Raw genomic sequence first — 23,738 nt, forward strand, 5'->3', positions numbered from 1 at the left:
CTACTCCACTCCAGCAGGAGGCAGTGCTGCACTACGGATAAAAGCCTCCACCAGGCCTTCCTACAGGGGTTCAGGGCTTGAGAATTCGGCAGAATAAAACCCTGGAAATTGGCAAGAGGAGTCAGTCCACGCTTAGGTTCATGTTTCCCCATCAGCCGACCAACTTCTCTGGCAGCAAAACTCCCCTGGCAAATTATTCTCCCTATAGCAAGTGTAGTCTGGTAGAGACTACATATTGTCATGGGAAGTCACACTTGCAGTCAATCATAAAATGCACACAAGAAAATTGCATTTTGATAACCTTTAATTGTACACTTTTTCATTAAATATATATATCATACAAACTGTGAATCTTTTTCTATTGAACAAGTGTACAGTTACATGTTAACTGCATGCAAGAATCGTGCAACATGTATACACAATGCATTGCTCACAATGTAGAAGTAGATTTTATATGATTACTTTCCAATCATCGTTTAACATTTGTAGTACTTCCTTTGCTTACTGGAAATAACCCATACTGTCTTATAATTGTTAAGCAAACAGCTTTTTTTGCACATGAGTTTGCAATAAATACTAGTAGCATATCTAGCTAAACATGAGAGCCTAAAGGCAAAGACTTCTCAACATTGCTGCCCTTGAAAGCAGTTTTATATAATAAATAAGGTTTCAGCTTTACTTTACTGCAAAATTTTTTGGAAGCAAATTTATTTCTTCATTGATAGATGAAAACATCTGTGCTTTGTCACTTAGCTTACTGTGTCTCTGGTTGTACCATTTATTGAGGAATTTGAAGCGTGAGAATTTGTTCAATCAAGCCATCTTCCCATCCAATGGCTCTCAAGATCTCTGCACATCTTCTTTGAAATGACAGAAACACGATCTCCTGCCTCCTCCTCTGCTCCTGTTCGGGAGATAATCCTGTCAGACCAGAGCTCTCTCCTGATTGGTTGGTTTGGAGCTGCATCATCTCCATCTCCAGGGCCAGGTCGTCTGCCATGGACAGGTTGGTGGCTGATGCACCATGGGATTGCGAGTCTAACCCTGTGTTCTCCACGGAGGACAGCTCCGTGATCAGCAGCTCTATTGCACTCACAACCTGATCACTGAAAACTGTGGTGCCTTCCTTTGCCATGTGGTAAGTAAGAAGACCACTGAAAAATAGGAGATTATAAACAGCCACTTGAGTACACAGACATATACATGTCATATTATCTAATTCCTAATCCTTGGTCATAGGAAACAACTATTGTAGACAGATCAGATACACAGATCATGAAAACGTGTCAATTTTATTCTGTCAGACTTTTTTTGCAATCCTCTACCGTGGAGTAGTCTCCAAGCAGACCCATCGGTGCCTTAGAGATAATATATTAAAGCTGGCAAAGGAATATAGCCGGCCAAAGGGAGATAGCCGGCTAAGGGAGTCAAACGGGCACCGGAGTGCCGCTACCAAGTCCCTGGCCAGCTTTGATACTATCTCTAAGGCACCGTTGGGTCTGCTTGGAGACTACCGTGGAGTTCATGTTCATCTTACCTCAGGGCTTCACATTTCTTACCCATACATCAAAAGTCAAATCAACTTTGGGTTGATCAGCTGTTGATACATAGCAGAATTGTCTACTAAAAATTGAGCCTAAAAGTTGACGTTTTTTTTACAAAGATGAACTTTTGTGCTGATAACAATGGGCTGTGAAGTGTTTACCATATCACCCATCTGAGCCTGCTGACACTAGTAGATAAATTTGATAGTGACTGTGTGTGTTTGACTTTTTCCCTTGGCTTGGATGTCATGTTCAATGATTGTCTGAAAACACGTTAAGTCTTAAAATTGCATTGTGTTTCCTACTGACATTGATGAGCTCTTAGCCTCTTACACTGGTAACTATGGGCTGTGAAGTGGTATTTACCATAGCAGCCCCCTGAGTCTGGCAAGCTGCAGAGTCTGACCGACCCCCTCACTGTAACCCCTATTGAACCCCTCCTGGAGAGACGTCAGTCGTCCATCTGACATCCCGTCTCGGAAGCCTTGCTGTTAGGAAAAAAGAAGAGACAAATAACATTAATAATGTCTGTGAAATAATATGTAGAACATTTGTGCTTCACAAGATGCGACAAGAAGTACTTGATGCTGGCTACAGTACTTATTTTTTCTCTGACAAAGGGCAGTATGACTAAGACATTGGTTGTGCAATGGACATAATGTACTAGTATAACGTAATGTACCAGTATAAAGCAATGTCCTTGATAATGTGTCAACTGGATATGAAGTCTAAGGTCTTACGTGTGAATACACTGTAAACTTATTTCAGTGAAAATTAAAAGTTTGCAATCAAAACAACCATAGTAAACCAATGGATGACAGCATGTGATTTCATGGCTAGATAAAGGCACCGTAAAAACTTCAAAATTACTACAGTGTGACCTTATATAAGATATGATTAAAACAAAGTAACGTTACACAACTACTTTATATCTATTAAAAAAATGTTTCATCTACTATACCATCATAGGTCAGATATATGTTAGACATCTTAAACCTCAGATCACATTACGCACTTAGACGTCATAGATATTATCAAACATGCAACAGTTGCCCGGTTGACGTGAACTGCATGGAAATGCACAGATAGCAGACTACACATTCTTTCACGCCCCCCTCCCCCTTCACCAAATACCGACTTTTACACGCGTTTCTTTCATCCTCTCAAAGTCTCTGGTGCGGACCATGTCCTCTCCCGTTTCTTCATCAAAGACATCATCCATCTGACTGTCCTCCGGAAAAGCAGACGCCATATTGAGGCATAGGACAAAAATAAACTAGAGAAGAAAAAAAAAATTAATTTCAGGGGGCGGCCATATTGGAAACGTCATTTGATCACGTGATATTTTTGTTTCTTTGCATATTTATGAATCTATTGAATACTCATGTTCCCAACACTGGCCTGCAATAGGTTGTGTGTTCAATTTCGATGAAAGCTACTTGCTTTTCATAAACTGTAAGTTTCAAAAACACGTCAAAAACGTAAACACAAGTTAGTCACGTGATCAACGTACCATCACTAATAAGGCTGTGTATGTAGTTTTCCACAGTTTGTTTAGCTCACACACTGTCATCTCTTATCCTGTAAAAATGTAATAAAGCATTACTCCCTTTTGCATATAAAATAGTTTTTTGGGATGAATACATTGTTCTGTAAGCTGCTTTAATGAAAAGTTCGAAGGAAAAAAAGCAAAGAAGTGTTCCCGAAAACTTCATTAGGACCCCCAACAGACCTCCTTATCGAGGACACCCCCAGGACAGACGTTGCCATCGTACCGAGTTATGCTTCATGCGGAGTCCACTGTCATCTCACCAAACCTGGCGCTACAACCGGATTTTGTTACATACCTGCTATCCCCTGCAAGGGAAGGGGTCTTGAGTGTATAGAAACTCGACGAATATTGTGGCAGCCAGATTTTTCAGTCGTTGGGTGGGGCACGTCGACCGAGAACAAAGTGGGACCGACACGAGCGATTTCCTAACGGTGCGGTGTGGGGGAGTAGTCGCCGGTAGCCGGTACCCCTTCCACCCCTCGCACAACCCGGACGTGTGAACACTATCCCCGTGTGCTGTTGATGAAACAGGCTTGCAGAAACTCATAGGACTGCTGTCAAGACATATGCACGAGAGGAAAAGGCTGGAAGAGACCGTACCGTCTATCAGAATTTCTCCCGGACACGGGTGGGGAGACCACCGTCCAGAAAACTGCTGAACACGCGATAAACTGAGAAGCCGCTATTCCGGATAAACTCAACTTGTTGCAACATTCTAAAGAACCATGGAGGCTCCTGTTGTACCAAGGTAAGCCAGTCTATTATTATAAAGAAAAAGAAGGAAAAATGTAGAACAGGATATTGCGGATTGTGCAAAGAATTGAAGGAATGTTGCATTGTGGTGTTGACAATACGTACAGGTGTTCCGGTTTACCGTTACCTGAGTGGCCAAGTTCACTCTCGACAGGTGTCTTTATTCGTGTTCACTTGTCTCAACACATCCTTGAAGAAATACACCAAGACTCAAGGTGTGAAATAAACATAAAAGTGTACCCACTTGAATGTTGCAGCTTGCAACCTTGTCAATTTCAAACACAACAACAACAGGTTTGAAATGAATTGTTGCAGGATAACGTTACTGTATTTGTGATACCTGATACTTTAGTGCTACTCTCTTCTAAAGTCTCTGGACATGTGTTACTTAGCTTCTAATGTGGTGAAAAATACATTTCTACTAGCTTTTGTTAGATTATGCAGCCAATTAGCTTATAACTTATATAAGTTACACGGCACGAAAAACGGTATTTAAGGATGCTGAAACCATGCGTAATGTTGACGTATTTTCCTCCTTTACGGATCTATACACCACTTATACGAGTACGTAAATATTGCCTTTAAGTGGTCTTTCTGTAGGTCCGTGTTAGTCCTTATTTTCCGGTTTTCCCGTTGTCTTTCAGCAGCTTAAAGATGTCGTAAATGATTTTTAAAACCCCCTTAAAACTTGTTTAAAGTTCACGTTTATTTGATCTAAAGCCTCTTTACGTCTCATATACAATTGCATTAAGTGGATTATAACGTGTGTTTTAGTGCCTTTTCAGCAGCTTAAAGTTGCCATAAATACTTATTAAAACGCCCTTAAGATATGTTTAAACTTCACGTTTATTTGATCTAAAGCCTCTTTACGTCTCATATACGTTTACATTAAGAGGATTATAACGTGTGTTTAGGTGCCTTTTCAGCAGTTTAATGTTGCCATAAATACTTATTAAAACGCCCTTAAGATATGTTTAAACTTCACGTTTATTTGATCTAAAGCCTCTTTACGTCTCATATACGTTTACATTAAGAGGATTATAACGTGTGTTTAGGTGCCTTTTCAGCAGTTTAAAGTTGCCATAAATACTTATTAAAACGCCCTTAAGACATGTTTAAACTTCACGTATATTTGATCTAAAGCCTATTTACGTCTCATATACGTGTGCATTAAGTGGATTGTAACGTGTGTTTAGCTGCCTTTTCAGCAGTTTAAAGTTGCCATAAATACTTATTAAAACGCCCTTAAGATATGTTTAAACTTCACGTTTATTTGATCTAAAGCCTGTTTACGTCTCATATACGTGTTCATTAAGTGGATTATAACGTGTGTTTAGGTGCCTTTTCAGCGGCTTAAATTTGCCATAAATACTTATTAAAACGCCCCTTAATACATGTTTAAACTTCACGTTTATTTGATCTAAAGCCTATTTACGTCTCATATACGTGTGAATTAAGAGGATTTAATGTGTCTATATTTTTCTTTTTAGCAGCTTAAAGTTGTCATAAATACGTACCAAAACACCCTTAAGACATGTTTAAAGTTTCCTCTGTACGTCTCATATACGTGTGCATTAAGGTGTGGATAAGTGCCATTTTAGGAGAATAATCATTAGCACATTTCAAAGCAAGAAAATACAATGGATGAGACTTTAAAATTTTATTGAATTACGAGAAAATATTACATGGAAAAGTAAAAAAAACCTACAGCCTACTAGGTATTTGTGGCCTTTCATTCTGATGTAGTCGGCAGTTGAAACAATCACAACGGTTGCGCAATTCCGTGCAGCAGTCCACAGTCCCATTTCCAGTGTCGGGTGAAGCGTCTCGGCGTAAGTTAAAAAGAGCACACATGTACAGTTCCATCTGGCCACCACAGGAATAAGAATCCGGTAAGATCTAGAGGATCCTAGAGTAGTCGCCGATATGACTCGTGTTGTTGGATGGTCTTGGACTCTTGGAATATTTGGACGCGAAACATGTTCAGCTTGCAGTGTCGGCTTCTATTAATCCGGATGGTGCAAGGGCCGTGATTTCCATTCTGTGTCGATTTCCAACAACAACAGCTTGTACAGAATGATAGCCACCTCGTATCTTTGAGTCAAATTCCGTCACCGGGGGTCCTAGGCGGTAAAAGAGGTGTCGCGGCCACAACTTGCGGGCTAGAGCAGGCCCAAACTTTCTTCAATACTTCTCTTCAAAAATGAACGCCTGGAAAATGACCGCTCCTTGTCGTACGTATGGCCCGTAGATTTGAACCCCCCCACTCTTTTCTGCCATTGGATACATCCTATCACATGACACAGCTGTGCCACAGACGGACCAAGGAAGTTCAACCTCCTTGGACGGACGGAGGCGTGCGCCCCATTGCGAGTACGAAATAACGCTGAATAAATTTACATCTTGCCTGCCCAAACAAACACGAGCAACACGAGAAGACACCGCCTGTGTGCACAAACTGTTCTTTCTCGACGCTTGCTTGTAGATAAAGAAATAAACATATTTCGTACATTTACCTGTAGTAAGAACTGCTTGCCGTTTTATAGAGAAAACACAACTCACTGCACAAAACGGTATACCTACTACATCCTTATTCTTCAAGCAGAGGTTGAGTCTCGGAGATATTCATAGCAGTAGTCGGGATTTCTATCGTCTCTTAGCTCGAGTGTCAACATACCACAAAGAAAACCTCACCCTGATTTAGACCATGGAATTTCAGAACATATATGCGGTATAAAATAAAAAGGAAAGGGTCTCCTCCTGTTCGCATAAACTGCGCTTCAAACATGCCGTATGTTCAGCAGAAAAAGTCACCGTTTCATAAAACCTTTGAGACGGCATTAGCTAATAGATAAAACGGGGGTAGTACCCCCAAGTTTGTTTAAGCTACGCGGATTCAAAGATTAAACATGTCGTATATATATATATGTTCAACAGAAATACGCAACATTTCATATACGTCTTGGCAACATATAAGCTAAACGGGGGAGGTCTTCCCTAGTTCACTTAAACTGCGCGGATTCAAATATTAAATATGTCGTATGTTTTACAGAAATACGCAACATTTCATATACGTTTTGGCAGCATATAAGCTAAACGGGGGAGGTCTCCCCTAGTTCGCTTAAACTGCGCGGATTCAAAGATTAAACTTGTCGAATGTTTTACAGAAATACGCAACATTTCATATACGTCTTGACAACATAAAAGCTAAACGGGGGAGGTCTCCCCTAGTTCGCTTAAACTGCGCGGATTCAAAGATTAAACTTGTCGAATGTTTTACAGAAATACGCAACATTTCATATACGTCTTGGCAACATATAAGCTAAACGGGGGAGGTCTCCCCTAGTTCGCTTAAACTGCGCGGATTCAAAGATTAAATATTTCGTATGTTTTACAGAAATACGCAACATTTCATATACGTTTTGGCAGCATATAAGCTAAACGGGGGAGGTCTCCCCTAGTTCGCTTAAACTGCGCGGATTCAAAGATTAAACATGTCGTATGTTCAACAGAAATACGTAACATTTCATATACGTCTTGGCAACATATAAGCTAAACAAGGTAGGTCTCCCCTAGTTCGCTTAAACTGCGCAGATTCAAAGATTAAACATGTCGTATGTTCAACAGAAATACGCAACATTTCATATACGTTTTGGCAGCATATAAGCTAAACGGGGGAGGTCTCCCCTAGTTCGCTTAAACTGCGCGGATTCAAACATTTAACTTGTTGTATGTTTTACAGAAATACGCAACATTTCATATACGTCTTGACAACATATAAGCTAAACGGGGGAGGTCTCCCCTAGTTCGCTTAAACTGCGCGGATTCAAAGATTAAACTTGTTGTATGTTTTACAGAAATACGCAACATTTCATATACGTTTTGGCAGCATATAAGCTAAACGGGGGAGGTGTCCCCTAGTTCGCTTAAACTGCGCGGATTCAAAGATTAAACTTGTTGTATGTTTTACAGAAATACGCAACATTTCATATACGTTTTGGCAGCATATAAGCTAAACGGGGGAGGTCTCCCCTAGTTCGCTTAAACTGTGCGAATTCAAATATTAAACATGTCGTATGTTCAAAAGAAATACGCAACATTTCATATACGTTTTGGCAACATATAAGCTAAACGGGGGAGGTCTCCCCTAGTTCGCTTAAACTGCGCGGATTCAAAAATTATACAAGTCGTATGTTCAAATGAAATACGCAACATTTCATATACGGCTTACCAAATATATTAACGGGGGAGGTCTTCCCTTCTTTGCGTAAATGACTGTTCGAAATAAATTATATATATGGCATGCATTCTTCGGTCAATATTGACCATGGTATACGCAACATCTCATATAATGTAAAATAGCGCATATAAGCTAACCGTGAGAGGTTCTCCCCTGTTCGAATTAAACCTTGCGCACAGAAAGTTTGAATACGTCAAATGCTTTCGGAATAGCTAAAAAACACAGAAGATTATTGTATTTGACTTTGTATTGTATTGTATTTGTATTTGCTGAGGTATAAACATAACATTTTGTACCAGAAAGCGCAATGATTTTCAGTTTTGACTGTTATAAAACAGATGACGCAATGTTTTATCTAACACCAGACAAAGGCTTATTACATTTGACTTAGCCGGTTAACATGTATTTTGTAACAGATCTAGAAAAACGGTATTTGTCCGTTTTGACAGAAAATATTTTTGAGACATTTAAGTTGTCTCTTCGGCATACTAAAATACATGTAAAATTCACGTAAAGAAACACAACAGATTAAGTTAGATTTACAAACGCTGAAATCTTCCGTAAATGCCAAATGTATGTTTCCGATGCCTTTAATATATCTTAAAATCTGCTGAAATATTTCTCCGCCTTTAAGGGCTTTATACGTATCTCTGAAACTTTGCTTAAAAAGTTGTTTTCGTGCTGTGTTAGATATTCAGGTATTCAGATGTAACATTTATGTCCGTGGTTTCTTTGACTTACATACAGGGCTGCATGTACATTGTAGATGATGGACATAAATGGGTAACGTTAATGCAATATCTACGTGAACATTTGTACCTCACAAGAACATAAGAATCGATGCAGACTTGAGTGGGGAGTCCCCGTGTCAAGTACAGGAAGTCAACACCCTACACGTCATAAATACAGGATGTGTATTTACTGTATCTATTAGGGGTTAACCATTACCATTTATGTATGTACGGCGGAGGCTAATGTTGTATATGTAATTGTTTTAACATTATACCTGCTAGTCTGATACAGGGAGGCGGTAGTGAGGTAATAAAAAGTTTGTTTAACTTTACGTTTGCTCACGGCAAGTGTGCGGAGTGATAAAGGTGCTAAAAAAAGCACCACACCTATTGAACTTTGTTCTTCTAATGCATGAACCTTAAGTTTTAGCAGTCGAAACGTTACATTAGAGCAAGGAGCTTTTATCATCTGATAAAAGCTCCTTGATTAGAGAAAGTGTTTTAGAATTTTTTTAGGAGTACAGCACAGTTTTTCATTACATATTTTTTTTAAAGTTTTGCATCTAACAATGCAAACATAGTTAGTCATGTAGAATGGATTTACTTTGAGTAACACATGCCAAACGGTTAACCAGTGCAAAAAAGGCAGAAACGATATAGATGCAATATTTCTTCACATGACCTCCAACCTTTTTTGTTGGCTTTGGTATATACTCCAAATACATGTACCTGAGTTAGCATTACAGATGGTATTGTTTTTATTCATAAGTGTCCTGAGTATCAAAGAAGGAAACAAATGGATGATCCTACTGCATTAGCAGAAACCATTTAAATTAAAATCACAAGGGCAGCTGTTAGTAGCACAATAGGCTGTTAATTGTGACCTTGTTTACACCTTAGTTACAACAATTGATTTCCTAAAATGGCGTACTGACAGTTGTTTACTTCAATTGAATGTTGTTAGCAATTGATGCTGAAGTAGGGTTTTGCTACTTTGTTGTACTGTAGTATGACAAACTTATGCTAGCTATAGTTGGGCTTTAGCATCAACAAATATATTAAAAGTCTTTATGGGCATTTCGAAAATTATGTTTCGAGCTATGATCTTGTATCTGTGGTCATAGGACAAATTGTTATCTTCATAATGAAATGATTGACAACTTCACACCATGTGCTGATAGTATGATTGACAGGAAGAGGGAGGGTGTGACAGGGACATGTGAAACACCTCAGCTGATAAGGGATTGTGACACCAGAAGTGGGCCGGCCACCTGTTCCTGATTGGTGTAATCAGTGCTTCCTGTGCACCTGCTGGGTGATAGGGAGTAGATACAGTTTGTATACTGTTACCTTCCAGAAATGATGAACTGAAAGAAACAACAATGTGAATCTAAGGGTGACGTTTGCTGTACCTTGATATTGTGAATTGTGATAGTTTTAAAGCAGGAGAGAAAAGGAGATTTTACTGCAATATGGATGCTTAGATTAAACCCATTCTGATAGTCACTACCTCATAAGTTATATCATCAACTATTCAACATCTATTGGATCGAATGTAGGAAAAAGTGTATCAGAGCCAACAAAGCAAAATAGCCTACAGAAAGACGGATGTCTCTTGAGGGTCTCCTCGGATGTCTCTTGAGGGTCTCCTCGTCTGGATGTGGTATAGGGGTTGTTCCTACCCGGTATTACACAATGATTAAGGACAAATGCTCTCTGTCAAATCCCCTGAATTAAAAGTCAGAGATTACAAGTCATGAAATGTTACAAATCTGAAGAAAGCAATTAGGTCTAGAAAAAACAGCCACAACATCTTTCCATTCACTACGGTCTCGAAGTTTCACTTCGCTCCGCAGAACAATCAGTTGTCATCTGAAGTGGACCATCTGTTGTGAGGGGGACAATAGGTATTGTGAGCTCCCTGGTGGGACATGACTGAATGCCCGCATGCGTCACAATAGCAGGTATTTCTTGCCTTGTAATCAGCTTTTAGCTTTATTTCCCACCGCATGCAAAGCCAATGACTTGTTACTGTTTATTCAATTATAAAGGTATATTGCAAATGGCTTGATAGTGAAAAATTTTGTTTTTTACATGATAGGGATACTGCATATCAGGATTGTAGCCAGCATCCGTCCTCTGTAAGCAAAATTTAACCCTCATAATGCAGGAAATAGCGTTTCAGAGGGTCTAGACTAGATTTCAAAATTTTCATTGGGAGGATGTCCCCTGATCCCCCTAGGAACGCTGCGCCAAAGCCCTTCAAAATCGAGGGGACGGAAAATGATTTCTGGCTGGCTACAACCCTACATATATAGCAAAATTCTATTATACTATATGTAGGTCATTCCATGTAGGAAGGGGTTGGGATTTTTCAGTTTACTGTTGGAGCAACAGAAAAACTAACATTGAAACAAGGATTGCATCTAGGCTAGAGGGAAACTCTTCAGTATTGTCCAAAGTCTAACATCTAGGGTGGGGACTAACTGTTTGTTTTTGTCGTGGGTACGGTATGTGGTCGTGTGTGATGTTTGGGGTGGGACAACATTTTAGCACATGGATGTGAGAACTGGGTATGGCTTCAATGTTATATATTTAGAAAAAGCAATATTAGATATTATCAGACCGATCTTGACATTGAAGCTTCAACATCTTTCCCTTTGCTTTCGCTGTCTGCGGTAAATCTACAAAATGTTGTTGTCACAATTGAAAATGGAAAGGTAAGTTTGACAAGCAAAGGTGCATTTAATTCTCGTATTGTGAATGGATAAATTATTACAGTCTTTCGCCTTTACTTAGTATTTTTATTCCATCATTTCTTTGTTCGCTGGTTGTGAAGTTGACTGATGAATGGATTTGTGCATATTTTGCCATTCTGAATACAGCTATGTGTTCAGTCAATGTCATTTTATGTTAATCCTGACATTTTGGTGAAAGGCCTACAGCTATACCACTGCTGTGAGTGGTTGTAGAAACCGCCAGGAATTGAAGCATGCTGAAATCTTACAAGTAAAGATTCAGTGTTCTAAGCATATCATTGAAATATTTAGATTTTCCATTTGGAGGGTTGTCTGCATCAGTTTTCTTGTATGTGTGGAAGTTCAAAGAAAAGTGATACTTTAAGATGGGAAAGGAGAAGTTCATGCAAAAATATATTGTAATTTCATTCTCAAGTCTTTTTTGAAGCCACTTTTATATGTAAAATTCAACAGATCTACCACAGTATACAATATTATCAAATTTAGAAAGTAATTTACGGCTATAATTTTCCAAAATAATTGATTTGGTATGAGTGCAGATCTAGATTGAAGCCATTGTGCTATTGCTAAATTTCATCTGTGTAATATAACATTTGCCCCTAAGTCTATGGGAACTGGAAAGGAGAAAGGGTTATTGTATAAGCTTGACTGTAGAAGCTCAAAATCAGATGTTAGTTGGCTCTATCCCTCTCACAGCAACTGATAGCTAATGGTGTGCATAGAACAAGCATTTCTGCTATAGGGTATCCATAATTTAATCAATTTGCTTCCATTAGTGATGACAAGGTCACTTTGTCTGCTGTGTGAAGGGATTTGATGGATGACTAAACCAGGGGTTTTTGCCCTCACAGTTCACTTGTTTCAATCCAGCCAGTTTAGAATTTCTCATTACTTTTGAGGCGCTCTAAAGGAAACTCTATACGTGAGAAGTTATGTTTTGAGCTTTGGCTAATCCTGTTTTCCGGATTTGGTGTTGTTAGGCTTTGTGAGATTTATGCATAAAACATTTTCTGTGGTTCGAACCATGAGTGGTGGAAGGTATGGTATACCGGTATGTTTAATTACGGCTGTACCATTTTGAATTGGGGGTAACCGATTTTTCCACATGGTTTATTGACAAGAACAAGGTGATATATGAGAATATAAAAATTGACTATTCTATCTTTTTAAAAATCTCTTTAAAGGAAGCAATGCCAGAGTTATGCTATATTTAGAACAGTTATTAGTCAAAGGGTGACTGTTGCAGAATGTGCAAAATGTCTATGTTTATCCAAAGGATGCTGGGATACATTAGTAATGACATCATTATGGTGGATTGATATTCAAACAGATGTTAGGTGTAAAAAATGTAAAGTTTTCTGACCAGCTATATATTGTATATATACAGCTGTCAGTGTAGAAACTCCAATCTCAGTGTAGAGATCTCAATTGGATTTTCTGTCAACAAATATTCCGATCAGGCTCTCTAGTAGAAATTCTGTCGGACCCTGTCGACAGAAACCCCGCTCAGGTTCTTCACCTGTAGAATCATTAACTCTGTTGGTACAGATCCCGATGAGAGTATTAAGCTACATGTATAAGAAAACATTACGATTTTCTACCCCAGCATCTGCTTTGAGACTTTATACTATTACCTTTCGGAAGCTCCCATTGAAGTTACATAAATGTGTTTTTGCCAAACTAACCACTTAGCCAGACGGACCCTGTACTCAAATAGAACACTCATTGCCGGAATGGGTGCCGTCTGCATTGCTGAAGTGGGCAGTTTAGTCATAAGGACAACTCATACATTTTAACAGGTTTTTAAGAGGTTGCAGCCAACTGGAAAATTATTTCATTACACACTCAACTTGACCCAACCTATATTCAAATAGTGGTGTTATGGTATGGAACATGGCTACCCACATTATGCATAATTGAAATATTTTTAGTAAAAATTCAATTCATTTTAGAAGTGCATGTGTTTCTGTTCCAAGATTCGTTTCATAATATAAGTCCCAATATTCATTTTGATGGTCAATCTTATTGACTTGATTCTTCTTAAAAATGTACATATCTTTTTTTTCTGTCAAATTTATCCTTGAACCCTTGAACACAAACAAAATCTATCTTCTTGTAACTAGGATGTTGCCCCAGTAGTTTTTGCTCAATCAAAACGAAAGAAAATTACATGTGAAATGTTCTTTATTTTGTCAAGTTTTCCAAGTGAACTCTCAGTGACCCTGCTTTCTTGCATAATATTGCTATATCTGGGTCAAGAATACAGGGCGGTTGGTCATAAAACGTGACGGTACTTGTACCTGATGAAATGGGGTAACACCTGCTGTTTAGGCCTGTTCAAATCATTGTTCATGTGTCGTAATAAAGATTAAATATGAAACAGACAGTACAGGAAAGCAAAACTCAAGGAAAAGTTCCTTTAAATGTATCTTTGGAAAACATCATTTTATGTTCTACAGGATTCATTCTACATTCTTGAACATTGCACGTTGTTTTCTACTTCAGACAGAGGTCAATAGCCTGAAAAGCAAAGTGTCAATTTGTTTAACCTCAATCCGTTAAAGGATTCCCTGAATTGGCACGTAATACGCCATGACGCAACAAATATTGTTTGGCTAATATTTGACTCGGTGACATCAAACAGTGTTGTAATCTAAGAGGAGTAAACTGTTTGTAATCTTTTTTATGACACTGTCAGCAACATTCCAAACAGGTATTTATGTGTCTCCCTGTTACAATCTTAAATCCCTAATTGTTTTATCATTCTTAGGCCATAAGGATTTATTTGCTTGCTTCTCAGACGTTTCCAAGTGAAAATATGGCAATTGGCAAATGGACATTATAAAATGCAGGGAGGAAAACTGCACATGACAGTATTTACTCTATGAAACTGAGCATACATGGACCAAGGAATAAACTTTGTCTTCAGACTTTCTTTTCATTATGTTTTTTGATATAAGCATATTCTTTTGAAATCTGAGAACCAACACATTGTATTGGTTATTCCTTGATAAGAAGAAAATTGATCCTTTTGCTTGCTTTTAGATTCCGTAGTGGAAAAGGTTATCTTTGGTATAGCGCTAATCAGAACAGAGTGGTGACAGGTCAATAAAGGTCTTTGACCCTCATGTTCCACTAAAATGGAAAAGCCTTTTAAATTAGTATTTTATATCTGTGTATACTAAAAGTCTTCTGTTGTATTGTTTGATATTGACAAAAGAGAACAACAGGAACTACTGACTCTTTTTTGGAGGTCACTTTTCTTCTGTCTATCTACTTGTTTCTTTTAATAGTAAACTCTTGAATATCATTATAAAGTTATAATTGTAGTATCATAGACACCATCTGATGTAACTGTTGAAATCAATAGGTGTTTATTACAATTTCTGCAATGCAAATTTCAAATACTTTTTTTAAAGACATTATGTACTTGGCTTTATTTGAAGACTTATCCAGTGTTTTTCTAAGAATCAGTGTTAAGATAAACCAGATAAGCAGCTTTTTGTTCAGGATCATTAGCTAAGTAGAAACAGCCCAGTTGTTGGACCTCTTGGAGAAGGCACAGTGTTGCCTAAAAGGCAGCTGTACCAAGTAGTGAATGGCATAAGAAACACTGTTATCTAGACAGTACATATAAGGTATCTGTAGTGTGGTGCACTAGAGATCTCCCAGTTATACGCAGTTTTTTGAAGTAGCAGAATATGTAACCTGTCGGATAGATATTAATGGAGGTTACAATGAAATATCTGCAACATATCTATCTATATATTCAATGCAGAATTTTCGTACCTCCATCAGTCAGATTTTCCACCTCACCCCTCCACCTTGGGAAAGCCACTGATTATCCCATTTCTGCCCATTACTTGTGATGGTGCACCAGGTACTTAGGCTAATGTGGCTCATAATGACACTATTCATGTACTAGTACATTACTGGTTCTGGGAAGAAGCCTGGGTGAGGATACCCATCATTTAGGGGAATCGTCTACTGTGTTGTGTTGGCTGAAGTTTTACAAAAATCAGATCTATTAAAATCTGCTTTAAATGTGTCTTCCCATTTTTTAGCTAAAAGTGCTTGTAGTTGTAAACTTAAGGATGATTTTTGCCTCGTTTAGGAGAATTGTCTACTGTGTTGTGTTGGCTGAAATTTTTAAAAATGTGTCTCAAGTCTAAATCTGCTTTAAATTTGTCTTCCCTTTATTTCTAGCTAAAAGTGCATGAAATGGTTGCAGTAATATCATTTTTGCCTGATTTGAAATGATCCCACCTGTTATATGAGATGCCAGGAGTTCAAACAAAACCTGCCCTTGTCAAATGCACAATTGTTACATGATGGCCCAGACATGGGCAATGTTTGACCAAATTGTTGAATGTTTGCGGTAGATAAGTGTTCCACATCTATGTCCGGACCTCACCCATAGTAATCTACAGGAATGTTGGAAACCATCCAGTTAGTGGAGTATTGTGTAACACATGGTTTATCTTTGTTTCATTGCAATGATACATTTTGAAAATTCAAACATTACAAACTTAAGAAATCTATTATTTGGACATATCATTATCTATTAATTGTATGTAGGGACTTTGCCATAAGCACCGTAAATTAATTAGATTTCGTAGGCACGTAATGTTTAAGTTTTAATTTAAAAAAATACTTTAACGACACAAAGGATCTGTCGTATTTCTACTGTATGACATAACGTAACGTACAGTAGAAATACGACAGATCCTTTTGTGTCATGATTTTGTGCAAACCACAAAAATAAAACAGCTGCAGACATTTGAACATTTGCAGTATTTCACAAATTTTAGCAGTGCCACTAAAAGTGGATTTTGAATTCAAGATACCAGTAATTGGCTATTCAGTCAAATAAATTTCCTGGGCTCACAAGCCTTAAATGCAAGTCTTTGTTTACAGAAAGCAATGTTTCGTGTGAACAAGATTTTCCTTGGCGTCTCAGTGCTTTCATCTGGCAGGCTAAGGTGGCTTAAATCCGTGCCATTTAAGGCACGAAGGTGGTGAGGCTGACTGATATATTTGTTGTTGACAGCGGGTCTTTGGGATTTAATTAAGTTCAGCTCATCAGCACATTTCCAGCATATCAGGACATGTTTGTAAGAAGGAGCTGAAGATTTTCAAAAACTTAACAGTTTGGTATGAGTTTTAGCTTTTATATCTAGATACTACTACTACTACTCTGGTGGAAAATATCTTTGATTCAGTTTTCTTAAAAGCTGTCTTATAGATGCACTTGAAAGGTAAACAGGATCTATGAGAATTTGAGAAAACTTCCAGACTAAAGAGTCCAGTGAAAAAATGTAACCTATGAACCACTTTTCCATAAATAATGGGGTTTGAATCAGGGAAAGTAGAGTTCAAATTCTATAAATTCTCCAACCTAACTGGATTCACATTTAGTTTTAGCAACCTTTGAATCATTCAGCCAGCCAATGAATAAAGTGTTGGTCATCTGAAATATTTGATTGAAGAGTGTCATCAATTCTTCAAATGTCTCAGAAGTGAGTCTTTCCTTTAAGTACTGTCAGGTGTGTGTCTTGGGTGAGTTCCAAGATGCTGAGGCTGTGAGGGTGTGGTGAGATGACTTGAAGGATGTCTGAGATGTGAGTGTTTACTGTAGGGGTTATCGAAGGTCATCGCAGGCATGCTGTACTCCAGACAGTATGTTTGAACAGTGTCTCAATTTGTGCTTGGGGGGTGAAAATGTTACTGTAACACTTCAGTATATTTTTACATACACAACTTTGTAAATTTCAAGACTATGAGCTTTAGTTTTCTGTTGGCTTTGGCTGGGAGGGAGGTATACTGATTCCTCACCTGAATTTTATATAAGTTATGTCAATATAATACAATCTATGAAATTATAATCATTTGTTTATTAAAGTTTACTATCAAAATTGAGGGGGAGCCAAAACATTTTTTTTACATCTCACCAATTTTGAAATTCTTTTCTGCTTCGCCTTGTGTAGCCTCTGCAAAACTGGAAGTCCAATGTACTAGTCCAGACTAGTTCGGACTAGTTCGGCCCAGTCCGAAGTGGTCCGAGAGAATTTGGACTAGTCCGGACCTGTTTGAAATTGGGTCAGCAGGTCCCAAGTGGTCCCGGCTGGTGCCGGGATGGGGTCCAGGACTAGTCCGGCAGATCAGGTAGTCCGGGACCACCAACAACCCTCCAGGACTTAGTCATTTTTTTGATCGGGCTAATGTCAGGGAGCTGTGCCGCAACGCCCCCTTCTGTACATCGGGAGCATCGCACTCTCCAAGTAGATGTACAGTTGTGGGCTTGTAGTGGCAGCTCTGCGTGCTCTGCCTCCCCCAGACCCTGCTGACCCAGAACAAAGAAATCGCGGGCACTGCTAGTCCATGGTCGTAACGTCAGTTTGGAGAACGGAAACTGACTGAAGTATGAAAAATATTATGGTTACCGTATCAAGGTAGTTTACTGGCAGCAATTTATGTTGCTTTATTAACTTTCATTACAGATATCATTTGTAATTGTATATCGAAAGATTTACTGTGAAAAAAAAAAAACAGCAACTATTCATCTTCCGCAAAGAGTAGGACAGGCCTAGTCAGATGATGTAGGTGCGGGAGGACAGAAAGTTACTCAGCATTACCCTGGAGGGCACTGGCCCCCACTATCGTTAGAACTTCTTTATATAAAGAGCCAACCTCATGTTTCTGTCACTATTTGATTCTGTACAAATGTGTTGTCCAAACATGGCCTGTCCCAGGAGATGGGTCTCGTGGGATTCAGTGCCAGGCTTATGTAGAGCTTACCAGATTTCCTTTACTTCACCTCTTCGTGACCTCTTCGGGTAAACTCGGAAATCATTCCGCATGAGTGAAACTGTGAGTTATGTCACTGTAAAACATTAGTCACAATTTTATGTGTCCCGGAAAACGTGAAAAACAGCGTGTTTTTTTATCCTGGTAAAATAGATAATGAAAAACCTCCAAATGAGATAATCGGCCGAAAGTTAAAGATTTTGGCAACCATTGTTGTATTTGACATTCGGAGCAAAAGTCAACATGTGGCTCTGTAGGTCGCCCACCCGCGGCGTTAATCACCGCCTGCTCTTGTTCGCGTCACGCCCACCGTACGCTTGTACACACTACTGTTTATTTGTTAGCGAGCGGAGAAAACCGTAGCCTGAGTATCATCATCCTCCGTAGTAACCACTGGCTAACGACTTTCGCTTGCTAATCACGGAAAGCGAAAGTCGTTAGCCAGCAGTTTACTACCGTAACGGAGGATGATACAGGCTAAGAAAATCGAGCGGACGGCGTGCCAATGCGAGCGCAGCTCTGCGGGGCGGGTTGTAAACGGGCCTGCGAGCGCCGGGACCAGCGCGGCAGTGTTGTGTAGGGTGGTAAAACGGGTCAATGGTCGCCTGACAACTAAAGGCATTTGAATGAGTTTTTGTCGAAAAAGAACATCCGTCTCGGCAGTATTATCCTCGGTACTTCTCGCCGAAATCTGTCTCCATTTTCGCCGCGTGCGTCCTCCTGCGGTAAATACCGGAAGTTACGTACTCCAGGCGGATTTGTAAGGGAACATCCCGTAATATAGAACTCTGGAACATCATGTTGTATGTGTTATAAACTAAGAAACAATGTGTTTACTATATCAGCACCTTTTTTTCTGCTTTCATTCTCCACATTGTGAGATCAGTGGAGTCAGTCCATGCCAAGGTAATAATAGCACCTCCCCTCCGGCGCTGCGCGGGAAGGCAATAAATAATCCCTCTATCTGTCAGAAAAACTCCCCTGGTATTTACTGCCTGCGCAGTATAACTGTTTCTCTCAAAGGGTGAAAAAAAAACTTGTGATAAAAAGTTTTGGGGAGTAAGGGACTGGTCGATATTTAGCGGGGGGGGAGGGCCGGTCGTCTGGGGGGGGAGGGCCTAGGAAAAAAATTTTGAGCCGGGGGGAGGGCCTAGGAAAAATATTTTGAGACGGGGGGAGGGCCTAGGAAAAAAAAATTGCTCGATCTACCAGCAAAATTTGTCCCTCAAAAGGCAGGAAATGCCGTTTCAGAGGGTCAAGATTTCAAAATTTCCCCGGGCCTCCACAAGCTTGAGACGCCTCACTGCCGCGCCTTTGACCCTATCTCTGTTTAACACCGCTACAACGTTGTAAAAATATTTATGTTACAGTATTCATTTACCGTTTGTATAAAGGTGGGCTAAGAAAAAAATATCAGTAAAATTTGTTTACCTTTCTTACGAAGCTGGCGCGGCAATTAGCATGAAGCCGAAGTTCATACAGGACCGGGGAGACTTTACTCAGTGTTCTACTGCATGCTATAATAAGTTCTCGATAAAGTTACCAAAATGCGACGTAAAAATGTACTTCCGGTTTGCAATGCCACAATTCAGTCACGGTGACAAAATTTGGAGTCTTAGAAGAACTTGTATTTCTTGTCAACATCTGCGTACGCGTACCAACACATGTCGGTATTTTCCTCAGATTTTACCGCAAAAAATGACGGGAAAATGCGTGTTTTCTTTCATGATTTGGAACGCTCTGGAAGATGACTGGTGAAAGAGTGCCGTCTGCGAAACGGCCGGTGAGACTTGTGAATTCAGCTTTCCTTGTTTCATGTTCGCTTCCTTGTTAACGTTATAACCTGTACACATCCTCGACTTGAGAACTATCATAATGATCAAACGCAGTACAAGACATGCGTAACTCGATTTGCATGGGAAATGTTGCTAAACGTGTCGTTACCATGACAACAGCCTTGGCGGCAGTCTTTAGATGTACCGATTTGACAGGGCTTGCCACGTTATGCGAAAAATAGAATTAACTTGCAACCAATCACAGCCAGCAGCGGCGCCAAAAAACGCGGTTAAGTTACGTCAATCACTTAGAAGCGGAAAACTTTGCGAATAACCCGGGAAACTGGCGTCTGTTTATAGTTTGCACCAGGAGGAAAACATTATTTAACTTAAACTGAGTTGAACGATTCCTTTGTCGATAGTTATAAAACTATGAAAATCACAAGCGTGACTGTTCACAAGGCCACTGATACACACACAGCTTCAGAGAAAAGAATTTGAACTAACGTGTCAGATTCGTAATGCATTCCAGTTTTCCGACAATTTTGCCCATTCCGTCATTTTTGACCGACAAAATGGATGTCCAAAAAGCGTGGCATTTTTAAAAGATCTCCCAAGTACAAGTCTGCGTTCTCACGCCCACCGGCAGCTACAGAGGCGACCGGTCAACCCCGCCGTGGGATCGTCGTCACACGTCGGCTCCCCCCTCCCCACTACAGTTTTGGTTAGTCGTATCGTGCTGACGTTTTTGTTGTCATTTCCCCCCGATTAATTACCGTCAGTTATTGCCACCACAGAACCAAGAAAAAGTACAAAAGGTATTTGAATTGAAAATAGTCTCCGACAAGCTACTCGGACCCCATGAACTTGTAATGCGTTAAGTAAAGGGGCGGGGCGCGCGCCGCGAAGCGGCGCAAATCTACTAGAAATCTAGCCTGTGTTTACACAAGCTCTCGCCGGCTGGGCTTAATGACCCCCTCCCCACGGGTGGCGGCAATTGTAGGGCCGGCCGCTAGGGGCTTGATTTTAGTCAGGCTACTAGAAATCCAGGTACAAAATACTCAGTTTGTGGCGTTGTTTGGATAGAGTGGATTTATGAATATCAGAAGAACACAGTAGCCTCCAAGAATCATATATTTATGGGCTCCGAGCCATTCAATTTCCCTTTTTTTGCTAGGGGTAAGAGATCTGCCTCGCGATGAAAACCAGTAACGTTATCATAAGTATGGCGTGAAGACATTTCCAAACGGTAGCGCAGTGATTTATTGGCGTCTTTAATATTTTTCAAATTTCATACGAGGGGGGAGGGCCTAGGAAAAATATTTTGACTTGGGGGGAGGGCCTAGGAAAAATTTTTTGACCTGGGGGGAGGGCCTAGGAAAAAAATTTTGACCCGACCCTCTGACGACCGGCCCTCCCCCCCCGCTAAATATCGACCAGTCCCCTAATTACAAACACATGAAATCATTTCTTATTCGTGGTTATCAAAGAATGTGAGAAACGTGACGTGACCTTATTTCCCACTATTTGGAGAACTATAAAAAACACTTCTAAATCTTAATTTCAAAAACAGGCCTAATCAATCTACTTTTGAATTATGAACAACAGTGTAGCGTTTGTGTTCAATAAATTGAATAATGGTCAGACTCAGAGGTAAGTGGTATTGATATCATATTTGTCAATTATGCCATTATTGCAAGATTTTATAAGGCGCCAATCCATTCTTCATAGAGGTGTCTGAGAGAGAGCATATGTTGACTGTACATTTCCAACATATAATAATATTTTCAGCTGGAGCCAAACGTCTGCTTGGGGAGTACATGTCCAGCGGCAAACCGCTGTCTTCACAACAGACTCAGTGGGGGGTAAATGTGCTATGGAAGTCTTGAAGGGAACGTACGATAATAACGCCGGTGCAGGGGGGGGGGATCCTTTGAATCCTTGATTCCAAAGTGAAACGACAACATTTGTAGTATTACGGACGGGCGAAACTGTTGAATTATTGTCCGTCTTGGACGAGATAAGGCCATGGAAACTTTTTCCTCTTCACATGTGCAGAGACCCCGACGCACCAGACGCACCTCCTTCCACAACAATCGTGTCCGAACTGTCCCTTACTGATTGAATGATTCGCAAGTCCACATGTACGAAGGACCATTGGGTCAAAACGTGTTTTAGCGAAGGAGCTGTGTGCTCACAGCAAAGGGGCTGCGTGCTCGGCGAACGAGCTGTGTGCTCACAGCAAAGCGGCTGCGTGCTTAGCGAACGAGCTGTGTTCACGCAGAAAAGGGACTGCGTGCTCAGCGAACGAGCTGTGTGCTCACAGCGAACAAGCTGTGTTCACGCAGAAAAGGGGCTGTGTGCTCAGCGAACGAGCTGTGTGCTCACAGCGAACGAGCTGTGTGCTCACAGCGACAATGGGATATGGACGTAAATGGCGTATTCGCATAATACATGTAGTAGACAAAAGCATCACATATGTGTACGCATTTCCTCAAAAGTGTGAAGGGACTGTTTGCGGAGCGTTCTTGTCCTAATTAAATTGACGATTTGCTACAACTTAGAACTTCAGTTTTGCGAAACGTTTAGAAAACTTAGCCTATACTAGTACATGTAGTATGATTTTCATCACTCTCTCATGATTTTTTTTTACATTTGACACATAAGCACCCCACTTGAAAAGAAAGAATTTGGCCCAATGGTCGACCTATCCATCCTGAGGTCGCAAAGCTGTATTCCTTTGGCCGGCTTACCCCTATCTGTTCCACGTCTACGCTTTTCCTACTCTCCAAGCAAAGGTTGAGTCGCGTAGATATAGTAGTAGTCGGGAAAATTACACCGGCGCTCCTCTTGAGCGCCGGTGTAATTTTCCCGACGTTACGCCCATTCGAAGAAACTAATGATTCCTAATATGCTTTAAAAGCTTAAATGGATATCAAGAACTGCTGGATATTGTCTATTACCACCCAATATATGTATATATAAGCATAAATAATAACAGAAAGTATTATATCAACGATTAAGCACAAATAATAGGCCCTATTGGCGGCCAACTTCAGCCTGGTCTAAAATCGGCTGCTATACGGCTTGTAGAGTAATCTGCTACTTTTTATCTAAACGTGGCCCGTGAATTTCGAGACGAATTTAGATAGCGCAAACCCTGACGTATTCAAAACAAGTATCAAATGATCCTACGGGCCGGATTTAATTAATGAACTAGAGGGGAGTTAACTAATAGGAAATACCCGAGTAAAGGGGGGCTAAATCGGTTGCCAAACGGCTTTTAGGGCAATCTGCTACGTATCTAAACGTAACCCGTTAACATTTAAGAGGAGCTTATAGCTTATATATTAAATGAACTAGAGCTCAGTGCCGATTTCTTATAGACCAAACTGCTTCAACTCAGTTAGCTCCCCTCTAGTTCATCAATCAAATCCGACCCGTAAGATTTGATACTTGTATTGAATACGTTGGGGTATAAGCTATCTAAATTCGTCTTAAAAGTTCACGGACCACTTTTAGATAAGTAGCAGATTGCTCTTCAAGCCTCATGGCAGCGTATTTTTGCGCCCCCTTT

General features: G+C 40.0%; 2 protein-coding genes across 7 annotated transcripts in view; one reads left to right on the plus strand and one right to left on the minus strand.

The window, feature by feature from the left end:
* Positions 1 to 286: 286 nt before the first annotated feature.
* Positions 287 to 3,008, minus strand: LOC118424655 (protein YAE1 homolog). The gene is made up of 3 exons (XM_035833312.1): positions 2,683 to 3,008; positions 1,911 to 2,032; positions 287 to 1,154 (listed from the first exon to the last, which is right to left on the minus strand). Exons 1-3 carry the CDS (start codon positions 2,794 to 2,796, stop codon positions 779 to 781), a joined length of 612 nt encoding a protein of 203 aa, XP_035689205.1. The 5' UTR covers positions 2,797 to 3,008; the 3' UTR covers positions 287 to 778.
* A 218-nt stretch (positions 3,009 to 3,226) lies between these two features.
* The window catches only part of LOC118423987 (protein cordon-bleu-like), a 71,609-nt gene continuing 51,097 nt past the window's right edge, over positions 3,227 to 23,738 (plus strand). Inside the window, exon 1 of one of the 6 annotated variants that reach the window (XM_035832355.1) lies at positions 3,227 to 3,844. In XM_035832355.1, coding sequence (XP_035688248.1) covers positions 3,822 to 3,844 — 23 coding nt within the window. In that variant the 5' untranslated portion in view covers positions 3,227 to 3,821. Of the gene's footprint in view, positions 3,845 to 11,280; positions 11,541 to 23,738 lie in introns of those variants that run through there. The other 5 variants (XM_035832359.1, XM_035832360.1, XM_035832353.1 and 2 more) reach the window with 5 other exon arrangements.

The sequence above is a fragment of the Branchiostoma floridae genome, chromosome 10 (assembly GCF_000003815.2).
Source record: "Branchiostoma floridae strain S238N-H82 chromosome 10, Bfl_VNyyK, whole genome shotgun sequence".
Classification (NCBI taxonomy): domain Eukaryota; kingdom Metazoa; phylum Chordata; class Leptocardii; order Amphioxiformes; family Branchiostomatidae; genus Branchiostoma; species Branchiostoma floridae.

Excerpts from the sequence above, each read along its gene's own strand:
- LOC118424655 (XM_035833312.1), bottom strand. The coding sequence starts at position 2,796 with ATGGCGTCTGCTTTTCCGGAGGACAGTCAGATGGATGATGTCTTTGAT. Across the intron at positions 2,033-2,682 it reads TGAAAGAAACGCGTGTAAAA|CAAGGCTTCCGAGACGGGAT; the intron begins GTCGGTATTTGG and ends TTTTCCTAACAG. Across the intron at positions 1,155-1,910 it reads AGACTCAGGGGGCTGCTATG|TGGTCTTCTTACTTACCACA; the intron begins GTAAATACCACT and ends CCTATTTTTCAG.